This window comes from Styela clava, chromosome 15, assembly GCF_964204865.1.
Source record: "Styela clava chromosome 15, kaStyClav1.hap1.2, whole genome shotgun sequence".
Classification (NCBI taxonomy): domain Eukaryota; kingdom Metazoa; phylum Chordata; class Ascidiacea; order Stolidobranchia; family Styelidae; genus Styela; species Styela clava.
This window is the reverse complement of record NC_135264.1, coordinates 10,266,355-10,281,682: the sequence shown is the minus strand read 5'-3', so window position 1 is coordinate 10,281,682 and position 15,328 is coordinate 10,266,355. Positions and strand designations below refer to the sequence as shown.

The 15,328-nt window shown below is 33.4% G+C and overlaps 3 protein-coding genes across 4 annotated transcripts; all 3 read left to right on the top strand.

Moving 5' to 3' along the window:
- Window positions 1-1,705: 1,705 nt before the first annotated feature.
- On the top strand, window positions 1,706-4,149 carry LOC120334310 (uncharacterized). The gene is made up of 4 exons (XM_039401788.1): window positions 1,706-1,999; window positions 2,198-2,278; window positions 2,894-3,108; window positions 3,513-4,149. The coding sequence occupies exons 1-4, from the start codon at window positions 1,720-1,722 to the stop codon at window positions 3,708-3,710; spliced, it is 774 nt and encodes a 257-aa protein (XP_039257722.1). The 5' UTR covers window positions 1,706-1,719; the 3' UTR covers window positions 3,711-4,149.
- Window positions 4,150-9,428: 5,279 nt separating this feature from the next.
- LOC144432389 (uncharacterized) lies at window positions 9,429-11,189 on the top strand. The gene is made up of 3 exons (XM_078120419.1): window positions 9,429-9,504; window positions 10,104-10,244; window positions 10,834-11,189. The coding sequence occupies exons 2-3, from the start codon at window positions 10,122-10,124 to the stop codon at window positions 11,017-11,019; spliced, it is 309 nt and encodes a 102-aa protein (XP_077976545.1). The 5' UTR covers window positions 9,429-9,504; window positions 10,104-10,121; the 3' UTR covers window positions 11,020-11,189.
- A 489-nt stretch (window positions 11,190-11,678) lies between these two features.
- LOC120334309 (uncharacterized) lies at window positions 11,679-14,790 on the top strand. 2 transcript variants are annotated; one of them, XM_039401787.2, is made up of 4 exons: window positions 11,679-12,393; window positions 13,109-13,186; window positions 13,550-13,764; window positions 14,194-14,790. In XM_039401787.2, the coding sequence occupies exons 1-4, from the start codon at window positions 12,099-12,101 to the stop codon at window positions 14,389-14,391; spliced, it is 786 nt and encodes a 261-aa protein (XP_039257721.2). In that variant the 5' UTR covers window positions 11,679-12,098; the 3' UTR covers window positions 14,392-14,790. The 2 variants fall into 2 exon arrangements, with proteins under 2 accessions (XP_039257721.2, XP_039257720.2); XM_039401786.2 differs by having other exon boundaries at window positions 11,681-12,393; window positions 13,106-13,186.
- Window positions 14,791-15,328: the final 538 nt, after the last annotated feature.

Below are 15,328 nucleotides of genomic sequence, written 5' to 3'. Positions count from 1 at the left end.
AGATTATTTTATGCTTATATGTATCATATATCACGTAATAAAATTGTATCATCAGTGCATATTTTTATATATTCTGTAAGTTCTGGAAATTTTCATTGATTATCGTACCATTGGTGTTTGTTAAGTATAAACTAATATTTTCATAATTGATATGCTTGGAAATGTCTATAAAACTCACTTAATACCAGTGCAAGTTCTTGAGTTGGTAAAAGAACCTCAATCAAATATTCGCATTTTCTCGGGTTCAAAGTTAGGGGGTGATACATATACTGTTATTGGAGGTAACACTATTTATAACCTATAAGAAAGTGTTATCTATTCGGATGACCATCTTGTACCAGTATATACGCCATATTCTCGAACGAGTTACTGTCATGTCACGCTCAAATTAGGTTTCAGTTCCAGAAATTTTTGAAGTTTGAATAATAAGTTGAGTTGAATTAGTGAACTCACAAGACAGGGCGTGGATTTAGCGAGTCGCATTCCGAGTTGTAAAAGATTTCATTAACACCATTGAATTGAAAAAAAAAATGAGATACATATGGACAGTAAGAGTTCCATCCAAGAAACACATTTGTGGCTACAGAGTTACAAGCATTATTTAATTACTCTAAAAATACATCACATTATTTAACCCTTTTTTAGTTTGAATGTTATCTGTATTTGTTCAAAAATCATGTTTACTTCAAAATAAATTCTAAGAATTAGATTGAACGAATTTGATCTTTCTGTTTCTGAACCCCTCAACATAACCTAAAATATGATAAATAAGTATATTATTAGAATGCAAATCGTTTTCGATAATCCAGGAGTACGTAGTGTGTACATAGGTATAAGGTCAAAGATGTTTCAGGGAATAACTTACATATCAATCTAAATTACAACATTTGGCAAAACAACATTTATTGACCAAGAAATGAAGATAGAGTATTTGATCTCCCATCACCTCCACGTTCTATCATAATGTTACAATGAGCAAATTCATAGATTATAAGATTATATTTTAAAATAATTTCAATCAAAAATAAATACATAGGCTTTTATCTTTGCTTCTGCGCTGATTTTGAGAAATTTCTTTTAGATTTAGTATAGGAAAACTTCCTTTGCCCTTACCATTTTTCCTACTTTAACAAAAAGTAGGTCGATCGTTATACCCCACGGTGTGAGATAATGTGGTCAGTATAAATAGCCATGAATTCATAACAAGTTTGCTATATTATACTTCTGATCAGCACTTGCACGTGTACGCAGAAACTGAGTAAATAGCTGACAATCTGTAGAAGTGTGCTATAGATTTTCACGTAAAAAATTTTGAAAGGAATTCTTGAAGTAATTTTATCAGATTTTCCACATTGAAAGAAGAGCAATAGCAGATTTAGAATTGCCATTTAATGTCATTTGAAAACCTTTATTGAGACCGATTTTTCAAAAAAAAAGTTATGGCTCAAAAAAGACGATCCTAGTTTAGCTACATACGGAAAATAATCATTGCATTTTATCAAATACAAAGAACATGATTTACTCGAACCGCATTAGTGGCGTTTTGGAGAAATTGTTAATGCACCAAAACTTCAAAGCATTTGCATAATTTCGCGCTATGGTAATTGCGCATTTGTTGATTCACTGTTCGCTCAAAATAATGTGATGATGAAGAAATATAATATAATTCACTTATTTCATATTTACACTATACTTTCATAGATATAAACGAAATCAAATATGGAGTTTTCTATTACATTTACCTTCCTCTCGTTAATGATCTTGACGAAGTCATTTGGAATTGATGGAACAAACCATTTCATTTGCCAAAAGATGGATGGGGCGTTGGTATCGGAAAGTCAAGTTGGCAGTAGCGATATTTCGAGTAACCCTACAATACAGCATACTCAAGGGAGGCCAGGGAAAAGAGGAATACAAGGAATGAAAGGAGAGATAGGACCACCGGGAAATGTGAATTACGAGACTATCGATTTGAAATTGGAAAACAAAGTCAATCAAAGTCAGTTTTATGCAATGTCTAAATTTTTTTACGTCACATTCATATTCTAAAAAAGCCGGACATGAATTGCTACTATACTGCTGATAGGAATCACGAGTTTTCTTCACAAAACTTGACATTATAAAATAGATTATATTGTTAGTAGATTGTCTGCTGTGCAATTGTTCTCTATTTGTAATATGTTATCTCTCATTACAGAAGTGCAAGAATCAATGACAGAATATGGCTCATCAGTTGCAGAATTACAAGCAGAAGTGGAAAAGTTGAAACAACGACAAGGTAAGAACGCATCATCGATATGGATTTGTTCAAAAGAAATTGTTTTGAAACAATTGTTTTAAATCGAGTTTTTTTGCCTGTTTTGTTTAAAATAGCTGAATTATTTTATTTTTTCGTATAAAATGGGTCAAAAATGAAACAAGAAAAATGGATATAAAAGCTTGCCATTTGCTTTTTATTCGCAATAAACCGAAACGCCACAAATATCGATGACTTGTCCATATTTGTCTTCCCAAACTCAAACCTCGAGGGTCTTCACAATCAATTTTACATACTTTACTAAAATGTGAAAGCTCAATCCAGAATAATGTCAGTTCAAAACTTTATAGATCTCGTATATTTTGTTCAGGTTTATAATTCCAAATATTTACCATTCAAATTGAAAAAAATTGAAATATGGCCGAATAAATGAATTTTTTTTATAACTTTGAACTCTATCCCTTCAACCTTAAAAACAAAGTATGGCAATTTAAATTGATTGAACAGACTTTGCCGCAATAAAGCCTTTATTTTATGGAAAACTTTTACTAAGCCCGTGAGCTACGTTTTATGATTTTTCAATCTGGCGTAGTGTGAAACCTGTATATGCATACAAATATGTTATTTGTTTTACAGATTTGTGCAAGGTGTTCTATGGTGGAAAATGTTTCTGGATTGCTTATCCTAATTCGGGGGCTGCCACGTATACTCAAATTGACGATCTTTGTGCCCAAGAAGGTGGAACGCCGGCAAATATTTATGGAAGAGATCATTTTGAAGAAATAGATGCATATGTGGATTCGATCGCCCAGCATGAAACGTTTTTCACTGGAATGACCATTGATAAATCGGTAATATAGTACATTCCTATCGCTTCTGGCCACTTTTAAGTTGACTGCATTATCGTAAAAATAGTAATATTTGTCAATCAAATTTGGTGTTTTAACATAATTTCTGATTTATAAGTGTGAAGTAAGGATTAGCAAATATTTACTCGATTAGAGTCATGTTTGCGAAATCATGAAGTGCTAAGAGCCAGACGAAAACGAAGTTATTCGACACAAAGTCGAATTGAAAAACTGCCGAAACCGAAAACCAATTTGTAATTTACCTCTTTACATACAAAATAATAAAGTAGTCAAGGAAATCCTGTTTTAAACGCTGGGAAAAAACTTAGGATTTGAATAAAAAATTAATTCGTAACGAGTACAATCTTAAAAAGTTTCCCAGCCTTAAATAGCACTGCTTTTTTCAGAACAAAATCATTACCATGAATAACGGCATGAAAGCGAGATGGAATATTGGAGATATGAAATGGTTTCCCGGGCACCCGTCTGGCAACGCCGGCTGGACACTAATTGGCATACATTCTGACCGAGATCCAGAGAAACCACAAGGAATGCACAACTGGCCTAAAAGTAGCTCAAGGCATGGAGTCATTTGTGAAAAGTAATCATGAAACTCAAAGTTGTCTGATGAGTGATAACAATAAAATTTGTTCTAATCAGAAACAGAGAACATCACCACCAATCAAGGATCGGGCGACAAATAATTTGAAATGTCACGTTAATGCCTTGTCATATGCATTTTATTCCTAGGGCAGTCGGAACGTCGCCTTAAAAAAATTTGCAAAAAAAAATTTTGCAAATTGATCCATTCATTACGTATCCAATAATTAAGGTCTTCTAACATCAGTTCATTAGCATGCATCTAGTCTTGTAATATCTGGTATAAAAATGGAAATAGCCGAATATTGGAAATCACAATTAACAGTAGCAAACAGGGTAGTTAAATCGTTTTTTGGGATGTATATAGTGCTTTCTTTAGGTCATGTTGACATCACAGTGATTGTGCCACATATATGAAAATATATCAAATTTTATTAAATTGCATTAAACCATTTGTTGTAAATAACTTCTTTGTTTAAATGCGTCAGTCAGTCACGTAGTATTGGGCAGTAAAGTTTTGATTCATATCAAAAAACATGTTGAGTTGGAAGTGTATAAGGTTTCAGAATTTTATCGACATTATAAGGTACTCGGACATTGGATAGTGAGTCGATTCGAGTCGAAAAACAAACGAGTCCCGAATCAAGAATATGGACTTAAGTTATTTCAAATTTGGATTCCCAAGTAAGGTCACTGCAATTACGAGTCACAAAGCCAAGTATTATTTGCGGTAATTTCAGTTCAGTCACTCGAGTCACTTCTAAGTTTGAAAAACTGACGAAAGTCCGACTCGAGTCACAAACATGATTCTTCCCAACACCGTCGACCGGTATGCGTAGGCCTATATGAAAATACACCCAACACATATGTAGCAAAATAAGACCTGGCTTGGACTCGAGGGTTGGATGGCTTGAATCGGGGTTTATGGACTGATACCCAACACTGAATACGTTTTTTTTTCAGGTATTCTACAGTTTACATTCTACAGTCAGAATTCTTTTGATATATGGATATACCGTATACTGGTTTTTAGGTATGTAAACCGTTAATTTTTAATATTGATATCATATATATATGTATATATATATATGTTAGTCCCTTCCTATTTTTTACTGCAATACCCAAACCTGGTATTATCGTTTGACAATATTCAAATTCTCTTTTTACCTCGAATTTAAACCGTCTTGCTGAAAGGAGATGCAATACCTCCTTGCTCTGTATGGACAATAATGTGAATTATGCAAATTATAACATTTCGATCCACGTTGCAATCTCTCCAAACCACATTAATAAGCTTTAACATAAATCACGTTGTGTGTATTTGATAATCTACAATTGTTTTCTCCTAAATGTTGCTGTACTAGGATCAAACTTCCTGCACTTTTACGGAATACTCGATTGTAAAAATGAGTCTCAATAAGAGTGACCAATTCTGATCATATATCTTATATACATGATACATAAAATTTAATAGTACTTTGAGCAAAATTTAAAAAAATGTCTACATGACCATTGCCAATACTGTGGGACTTGCGAATTAAACAGGTAACAAAACTAACTTCAAGATTCATCTTCAAAATTTTCTACGTAAAAAATCAATTGCAGAGATTGCTTATTCCTACGTCGTTGCAAGTTTTGAGCGCAGTATACACAAAACTTGTGATGAATTCATGTCTGTACTTAAACTATCCTAAATCACATTTAAGTTATAACGAGTAAAATACTAATCGTGAAATGAAGTAATATGTTTCAATCGAAAACAAATTTCTAAGCTAAATCTAGAAGAAACTTTTCAAAAATAACTCTAGAGCAAAGTAGAAAGCTTTATGATGTTTTGGGTGGAAATTTCCTGAGAAAGCTAATGTATAGTTTCTCCTCATTGTAAAATTATGATAAAACGGCTTGTATTCGACGCAAAACACTTTTTGTCTGTTAACGCTGTAAATATTTATTGATGGAGATGAACTACTCGGTCTTCATTCATCTGCCAATAAATTCAGTGTTGTTATGATTTATTTAGATAGATATGTAATGTAACAAACGTCATGAACTTTATACCCGAAATAATAAGCATTTTTGGAGCAACTAAAACTTACTAACTTTGCATTTCGATAACACACTTATGCATTTATTACACGTTACAAGTTCGTTCGATCATAGTAAGAATTTATTTTGAATTGAAGATAATTCATAAAGCGATTCTGATGATATTTAAACTGAAAATGGGATTATGGACTAAATGTCCGTGTATTCAGTGTAGTAAAACCATTCGAGGAAAACTCATTTAGATTGTTTTCTAGGCTTTTATTAATTAACTTAAGTTACAAGATGTAGAAACCTTGACGCACCCTAACCAAATTTATAATTAGTTTAGGTAGGTTTATAAGTTTGGGTATTGTTGGCAACAAATGCATTTCTAAATTTAAATTTTGGAAGATGAGGCGATCTGGAAATAGGCCTTTTCACAAAATCGATGTTTTTTTATTTAATCAGAATTTTTTGAAATAATTGTTTACAAAACTGTATTCATATGGTATTCATCAAATATTAAATATAAATGATATTTTAAGTATATACCTCGATATCATAATGTACTTATTTTTGTCAATTCATACTTGAATCCTTGATGAATCCGTAAATTTTATATAAAGACATATTTTTAAAAAATACTTCTGATATAAGTTTATTTTTCCTAGTGCGTTAATCGCGAAACATGTGTCTTTTTATGTGTTAATATTTGGTTCGATTCTAAAATCATCAGGCATTCAAAAATGCTCTGCTCTAGTCACCTTTGGTAATGATTAATAATGGAACATAATAAAGCTGAACTACAGTAATCCGCAATTGTGGAATGGAAAAATATGAGTCACATCGACGCTAGAAATTCCATCTAAAACGTTATTTTTAAAAATGAATTACCATATTTCCTGATGAATAGATCTACACGACAAATGAAACGAAGCATATTTTTAGCAGTGAAAATTTTTTTTTTCCTCAAGACGGGCTGAAAAATTGCTTCTCTGTTGGTCAGTTAAACACTAATATGTATAAATAACTTGATATGATTAGAACCAGGTCATGTTTGTTTCAGGTAGAATAATCCTCCAGCATTAATTCTTCACAATAAATAGGTAATTTTAAACATTTTGAACAACCCATAAACTGAAACATTGAAATATCCTATGAATAGGGTGTAATAATACTGCTATGTACTGTACGTCCATGGTTTAGGCTGTGTTTTACAGTCTTGTGTGAATACATTATAAAATATATCAACCCAGGTATGAAGCTTACATAAATCATGTTTGAGAAGACTAGTGCGAAAAATAAGCAATCCCCACAAACAATAAAAAGAGGAAAGCCATCTATTAAGACGACCCCCCCCCTCCCTGAACAAGGCTAAAAAATTGGGTCTATAAAAAAGCGACTTAATGGCCGAGAAATACGGTAGATGATTATCAGGTATTGAAACATTTACAAGCCACATGTAGCTAATACCTGGTGCTATCGTTTAATTAGGATTGTGGAATGATATTGTGTGATCCAATGTGCGGTAACACCAGAAATACTCAAAGAGCCCGTTCGCAAATAGACTATTCAACCTTTGTTGCTCTGGCTTTATCACAGCAATAATAAACATCAGTGTGTCAGTTTATTCCAACAGTTACAATCAATTTAAATCTATTCATAGGACCATCACCAAATATTAACCCAATGAATAAAAACAAACATAAACAAAAAGCTATAGTCAAATATGTGAACACAAAGGGAAAAACTTAATATTTTATCGTCATTTTATCGGAAGCCGACTACTACGCCACACCCCACGGACAACTCGACTAAATGGACAAGTCTCAGAGAGACAACTCGACTACACAGGGTACCGGTGACGGTACTCTCGTAGCTTTTCAAAGTCCTGTGACAATGATCCGGTCTTCGTGATTCAGTATCAACGTGAATTAAATCATTAACTGGTCCACTACGTGTCCAAAAATGGAACTTAAAAATGAAAAAAGCTCCCAGAGCTCATTGACAGAGGTGCGCTCACTAAACCGCAGAAAGAGGAGAGCGACCTGCTGGAGAACTCACGGATGCCAGATTATTGTCCGGAATAGGCAGCCAAGTTGGCTCAAATGAATATAGAGGACATATCTAAAAAAACTTATCTAATAGCAGTGAAAGGTCTTGATTTGGTAAAAGTACCTTAACCCATACCAGCGAGACGATCTACTGTCATGCCACGCAAGCATTAATTTAGTTACTCTGAGAAATACATAAAATTATTGAACCTATTCGTTCAGTTTGAATGTTATCTGTATTTCTTCAAAATTCATGTTTACTTCAAAGTAAACTCTTAGAATTGCATTGAACGGATTTCATCTTTCTGTTCCTGAACCCCTCAACATAACCTAAAATATGATACATAGCTATTTTATTACAATGTTAATCGTATTTGATAATCAAGGAGTGCGTAGTCTGTACTTTAGTATAAGGCTAATGACGTTTTAGGAAATATCCTTACATATTAATCCTAATTGAATCATGGCAAAATTACATTTATTTACCGAGTAGTGAAATGAAGACCGAGTACTTCAACTCCGATCCGTTATTTAACCCTGCCAAAACGCTTAAAAAAAGTAAAAACAATAAAGCTTTTATCTTTGCTTCGGCGCTGATTTTTAGAAATTCCTCTTAGATTTAGTCTAAGGAAACTTCTTTTGTCCTTAATATATTTCTTTTTTTAACGAAAGTAAGTCGATGTTATAACTACAACGTGGGATATTGTCGTCAAATTAAATAGCCATGAATTCATAACAAGTTTACCATATTATACTGCTCATTAGCAGTGTGTTTATCAAAAACACACAACGTGATTTACTCGAACCGTATTAGTGGCGTTTTGGAGAAAATGTTAATGCACCAAAACGTCAAAGCATTAGCATAATTTCGCGCTATTGTACTTGCGCATTTGTTAATTCACTGTTGGTTTCAAATAATATATTCGTCAAGGAATATAAAATAATTCACCTATTTCATATTTACACTATAATTTCATAAATATAAATAAAAACAAATAGAGCGTTTTCTATTTTATTCAACTTCCTCTCGTTAATGATCTTGACGAAGTCATTTTGAATTGACGGAACAAACCATTTTATTTGCAAAATAATTGAGGAGGCGTTCACATCGGAAAGTCAACTTGACAGTAGCTATATTTCAAGTGACTCACCATACAGCACATTCAAAGAAGGTCAGGAAAAAGAGGAATACAATGAATGAAAGGGAAGATAGGACCACCGGGAAATGTGAATTAGGAAGCTATCGATTTGAAATTGGAAAACAAAGTTAATTAAAGTCAGTTTTTATAATGTTAAAACAAGCTATTTGGTTGCCATCAAAATGTCGCCTCGACATCAAAAACAAGACTAAAAACGATTACGCGTTAGTGAAACAATCTATATGGCTAATTAAAAAATTATTTTCAGTGATGCATAATTATTCATAGTACCCGCTAAAATGAGGAGAGTGTTGATTCATGCTGTTGTTCCCATCGCGCTTCGGGGTTTATTGTCGTTTAGATTATGATCAAACATTTCTACCATCCCTGGAGACAATTTTCTCTCTCATTGGGATACGTGAAACCTTGCTAGTTAAAAGTTTGTGTAGTATTGCAATACGGCGTTATTGTTCTCCATTTACAATAATGTTATCTATCTTTACAGAAGTGCAAGAATCAATATCTGAATACGGCAGTTACGGAAATAAAAGAAGAAATTAGAAATCTGAAACATCGACAAGGTAGGAATGCATCATCCATTGATTTTTTTGTTCTACGTAACAAACAAAATGAGAAGTATTCCAGACGGCAAATGTGTAACTCAACATTAGGAATAAGAACACTAGTTATGAAAAAGTTATAATCTATCTATAAACATTTCTAGCCTTTTCATGACATTTTTTTCAGACTAAGAGTATAGAAATGAGGCTGGAATGATGTGCATATTAGCCTTGGTGATCAAAACAAAATTCATGGCTTTATCTACCTGTTTCTGTCGAGGTTCTAAGTTCACAATTAATCTTGTATGCGATTATATTAAATGAAAATCGCAATCTGACGTAGTGTGAAACCTGTCTATAAAGTCAAATTTGTTATTTGTTTTACATTAAGTCGAGATTCTAAATTCACAATTAACCTTGTATGCGATTATATCAAATGAAAACCGCAATCTGACGTAGTATGAAACCTGTATATAAATTCAAATTTGTTATTTGTTTTACATTGAGTCGAGGTTCTAAATTCACAATTAACCTTGTATGCGATTATATCAAATGGAAACCGCAATCTGGCGTAGTGTGAAACCTGTATATAAATTCAAATTTTGTTATCTGTTTTACAGATTTGTGCAAGGTGTTCTATGGTGGCAAATGTTTCTGGCTTGCTTATCCTAATTCAGGGTCTGCCTAGTATTCTCAGATTAACGAACTTTGGGCCCAAGAAGATGGAACGCCGGCAAATATCTACAGAAAAAATCATTTTGGTGAGATAAATGCATATGTGGATTCGATCTCCTCGATTAAAACAATTTGGACTAGAATGACCATTAACTCGGTAATATGTTAAAGTACTATCGCTTTTGGCCACTTTTAGGTTGACTGGGTTGTCGTCAAAATAGTGGTGGTTGTTAATTAAAAGTCGCGTTTTAGCATAATTTCTGATTTAAGTGTTATAGTGAGGATTAGCAAATATTTAATATTATTATTAGCAATTGACTCATTTTTGCAAAATTATGAAATTCTCTGAGCCAAACGTAAACGGAGTGATAAAACACAGAGTCGGATTGATAGGGGCCAACGCGACTTGAATTAAGAATCAAGAATAATTCTGGTCGAGTTTATTTGAAATATACAATAATTGTTTCATTAAATATCTCAAGAAGGCAGACAAGTGTGTAAATATTTGTTACCGGAAACCACTTAAAAATAATTAATTAGATACTGATATTATTTTATTTCTCATTTTAAACATGATAAGGGAAAATTCGCTGTCAATTCTTTATTAAATTATTATTTGTTACGCCTATCAGGCTGACAAGTTCTCTGGTCTAAGATATAACTGTTATTTTTTAGAACAAAATCGTGATAATGAATAACGGGATTAAAGCAAGTTGGACTGTTGGAGATATGAAATGGTATCCCGGATACCCGTCTAAAAATGCCGGCTGGACTATACTTGCTGTACACACTGGCCGCGATACAGGGGATCCACAAAGAATGCACAACTTTCCTAAAAGTCGTACAAGGAGTCATTTGTGAAAAGTAATCATGAAAACTTGTGGAATTTTTTGATGAATGAAGACATTTAAATGTGCTTTTCGCAGCTACAAGAAGAATGGAGTCAAAATTGTAGAAAGGTAGAAGTAACAGATTAACTTTATGCCTATATGTATCATATAATACGCAATAAAATTGTTCTATCAGTACGTTTTTTTTATGTATTTAGTAATTTCTGATTATCGTTCCATTTATTGGTCTTTGTGAAGTATAAATTATTATCTTCATAGTTCATATGCTTGGAAATGTAAAAAATACTACTTAATACCTGTGCAAGGTCCGGCTTTGGTAAAAGTACCTTAACCCAGATCAGCGAGACGATCTATTTGACATGCGACGCTCGAATTAAGTTTAAATGTTGATCTTAATGAAATCATGGCAAAACAACATGCATTTATCAAGAAATGAAGACCAGGTACTTCACTTCGAATCAGCACGTATTAACTGCGTCAACAAGAAAAGTATTGTGCGTCAATCATAAGACGCTTTATCATTATAGGATTAGCCTGAGACATTATCGTCTGAGAACAACCGGTATCGTCAGTATAAATAGCCATGAATTCAAAACAACTTTGCTATATTATACTGCTGATCAGCGCTTGCACGTGTACGTAGAATTGAGTAAATAGCTGGCAATCTGTAGAAGTGTACTATTGAATTTCAAGTAGAACATTTTGAAAGAAATTCTGGAAATTTTATCAGATTTTCCCATTACAAGAAGACTATGGTCAATCAAAAATTGTCATTTAGTGTTAATTGTTCACCTTTAAATAGACCGATTTTCATAAGAAAAAAAATAGAGGCTCAGAAAACTTGACCCCAGTTCAGCTAGAAATGGGAAAAAGCTATTGCAGTTTATCCAATACACATAATTTACTCGAACCGTATTGGTGGCGTTTTGGAGAAAATGTTAATGCACCAAAACGCCAAAACATTTGCATAATTTCGCGCTATTGTACTTGCGCATTTGTTAATTCACTGTTGGTTTCAAATATTATCTTCGTCGAAGGAATATAAAATAATTCACCTATTTTATATTTACACTATAATTTCATAGAAATATGGCGAAACCGAATATGGAGTTTTCAATAACATTCACTTTTCTCTCGTTAATGATCTTGATGAAGTCATTTGAAATCGATGGAACAAATCATTTTATTTGCAAAACAATTGAGGGGGCGTACATACCGGAAAGTCAAGTGGGTAGTACCGATATTTTAAGTGATTCTACCATACAGCACATTCAAGGGAGGCCAGGAAAGAGAGGAATACAAGGAATGAAAGGAGAGATAGGACCGCCGGGAGATGTGAATTATGAAGCTATCGACTTGAAATTGGAAAACAAAGTTATTCAGAGTCAGTTTTTTATAATGTCTAAATTTTCTCACGCCATATTCATATGCTGAACAGGCCGACATAAAATGCTACTATACTGAAAATAAAATCAAGCTTTGTTCTCTAATATCTTCACAGAGCGGGAAAATAGTGGGTTATTTTCAGTGTTTTAGTGTTTTTTTTTCTAGTGTATTTGACACTAAAATAACTAAATATTGAAATTAAATTGGTAATACATTAGCGAACAAGAGAGCAATGCTCAAATATATTGGAACACTTCAATGTGGCTTAGAAACAAATTTGCAAAATCAATGAAACAGTCATTAAATTCACGCTAGGTGGAATAAAAGTTAATCGAATAAAAGTTGTACCCTTCTGGCGGTTACTCTCATTTTAAACTAAAATATTGAAATAGACTGATTCATTATTTACTCAGACAAAATATTTCTTCAGCACCGAAATGTCGCCTCGACATCAACAACAAGACCAAAACAACCCCGCTCTAGCAAAACATTCTATATAATAAATAAATTGCAGCGATGCATAAGTATTCACGGTTTCTCATGAGGAACAGTGATTTTTGCAGTTGTTTCTGTGCTATGTTGTAGCTCGCCATGTAGTTTTAAAAACAACTTTACAATTGAGCATTTCCATCGTCCCTAAGTAAGCATTTATTAGGGGTGCGTGTAGCCATGGTTAAGATTCCGTTATGTTATCCTATCTATCTTTACACAAGTGCAAGAATCAATGACAGAATACGGCTCAACAATTACGGAATTACAAGAAGAAGTTAGAAATCTGAAACATCGACAAGGTAGGAATGCATCACCATATCCTAACTTTCTTGGTTCTTAGTAACAAGCAAAAAGAGAAAGATTCCAGGCGGCAAGCGCGTAATTCAACATTAAGAATAAGAACACTAGCAAAGGAAAAGTTATAATCTATCTATAAATCTCTAGTCCTTTCATCACATTTCCTCCAGGCTAAGATTAGGAATGGGACTGGAATAATTTGTATTTCCATCGTGATGTTCGAAACAAAAATTATGCCTTGATGATCTTTTTTTTCGAGGCTCTAAATTCACAATTAACACTGTATGCGATTATATCAAATAAAACTGCAAGCTTACGTAGTGTGAAACCTGTATATGCATACAAATATGTGATTTGTTTTACAGATTTGTGCAAGGTGTTCTATGGTGGAAAATGTTTCTGGATTGCTTATCCTAATTCGGGGACTGCCATGTATTCTCAAATTGACGAACTTTGTGCCCAAGAAGGTGGATCGCCGGCAAATATCTATGGAAGAAATCATTTTGAAGAAATAGATGCATATTTGGATTCGATCGCCCAGCATGAAACGTTTTTCACTGGAATGACCATTGATAAATCGGTAATATAGTACATTCCTATCGCTTCTGGCCACTTTTAAGTTGACTGCATTATCGTCAAAACAGTAATATTTTTCAATCAATTTCCGTGTTTTAACATAATTTCTGATTTATAAGTGTAAAGTAAGGATTAGCAAACATTTACTCGATTAGAGTCATTTTTTGAAAAATCATGAAGCAAAATCATGAAGTGCTAAGAGCCAGACGAAAACGAAGATATTCGACACAGAGTCGAATTGATAAATTGCCAAAACCGAAAACCAATTTGTAATTTATCTCTTTTCACATAAAATATTACAGTATAGATAAGGGAATCATATTTCGCTTTTTAAACGCGGGGTAAACACCCTTGAGTTCGATTAAAAAATTAAGTCGTAACGAATAAAATCTTAAAATGTCTCCTAGCCCTATTTAGCACTGTTTTTATTCAGAACAAAATCATTACCATGAATAACGGGATGAAAGTGAGATGGAATATTGGAGATATGAAATGGTTTCCTGGGCACCCGTCTGGCAACGCCGACTGGACACTAATTGGCATACACTCTGACCGCGATCCAGAAAAATCACAAGGAATGCACAACTGGCCTAAAAGTGCTTCAAGGCATGGAGTCATTTGTGAAAAGTAACCATGAAACTCGGAGTTCTCTGATAAGTGATAACAATAAAAAATTTTCTAATCAGAAACCGAGAACATCACCACCAATCAGGGATCGTGCATCAAATAACTGATAAAATCATCTACCCCATTAATGCCTTGTCATATGCATTTTATTTCTAGGACAGTCGGAACGCCACCTTAAGAAACTGTTTTTTTAAATTTAAATTTTCTGTTTGAGCACATTTTTAATTCTTAAAATTTATGATTTTTAGTCTCCAAGAAGACAGTGTTTAAATATTTGGACAGAAAGGCCAAAAAAAACGAACGTGCCTTAAATAATCCAATATTACGATCTTCTAACATCAATTCATTAGCATGCATCCAGTATTGTAATATCCGATATAAAAAAGAAAAAGGCCGAATATTATCTTTATCGTTCAGCAAGTTTGGAAATCACAAACAACAATAGCAAACACGGTTGTTAAATCGTATTTTGGGATGTATATGGTGCTTGTTTTATGATCAGGTCATGTTGACACCACAGCGATTGTGCCATATATATGAAAATATATCATTTTTTATAGAAATGCATTAACTCATTTGTTGTAAATCATTTCTTTGTTTAAATGCGTCAGCCATGTAGTTTTGGGGAGTGGAGATTTTGGTTTTTATCAAAAACATGTAATCAGCAAATATTCTCCACATTTCTGACGAGATAAGAGGGAATAATGTTTGTAATATTTTTGACAAGTTCCTAAACAACCAGTAGTGAGTAGTGAGTCACGGGCCGAGTCAATATTCAAGTGCAAATCTCAGCTATTTTTGAATTCGGAGTTCTGAGTGGAGTCACTGTCTTTTGTAGTCACAAGTCAAATAACTAGTTAGGTTTTCTTTGCGACGTGTCGAGTCCGGTCATTTCGAGTCTTTAAAAATGCCTCGAGTCCAGTCACAATGTCGAGTTTCCT

Coding starts and splice junctions, on each gene's coding strand:
- LOC120334310 (XM_039401788.1), top strand. CDS start 1,720: ATGGAGTTTTCTATTACATTTACCTTCCTCTCGTTAATGATCTTGACG. Junction 2,000..2,197: donor GGAAAACAAAGTCAATCAAA/GTCAGTTTTATG, acceptor CTCTCATTACAG/AAGTGCAAGAATCAATGACA. Junction 2,279..2,893: donor AAAGTTGAAACAACGACAAG/GTAAGAACGCAT, acceptor TTTGTTTTACAG/ATTTGTGCAAGGTGTTCTAT.
- LOC144432389 (XM_078120419.1), top strand. CDS start 10,122: ATGGTGGCAAATGTTTCTGGCTTGCTTATCCTAATTCAGGGTCTGCCT. Junction 10,245..10,833: donor CTACAGAAAAAATCATTTTG/GTGAGATAAATG, acceptor GTTATTTTTTAG/AACAAAATCGTGATAATGAA.
- LOC120334309 (XM_039401786.2), top strand. CDS start 12,099: ATGGCGAAACCGAATATGGAGTTTTCAATAACATTCACTTTTCTCTCG. Junction 12,394..13,105: donor GGAAAACAAAGTTATTCAGA/GTCAGTTTTTTA, acceptor CTATCTTTACAC/AAGTGCAAGAATCAATGACA. Junction 13,765..14,193: donor GAATGACCATTGATAAATCG/GTAATATAGTAC, acceptor GTTTTTATTCAG/AACAAAATCATTACCATGAA.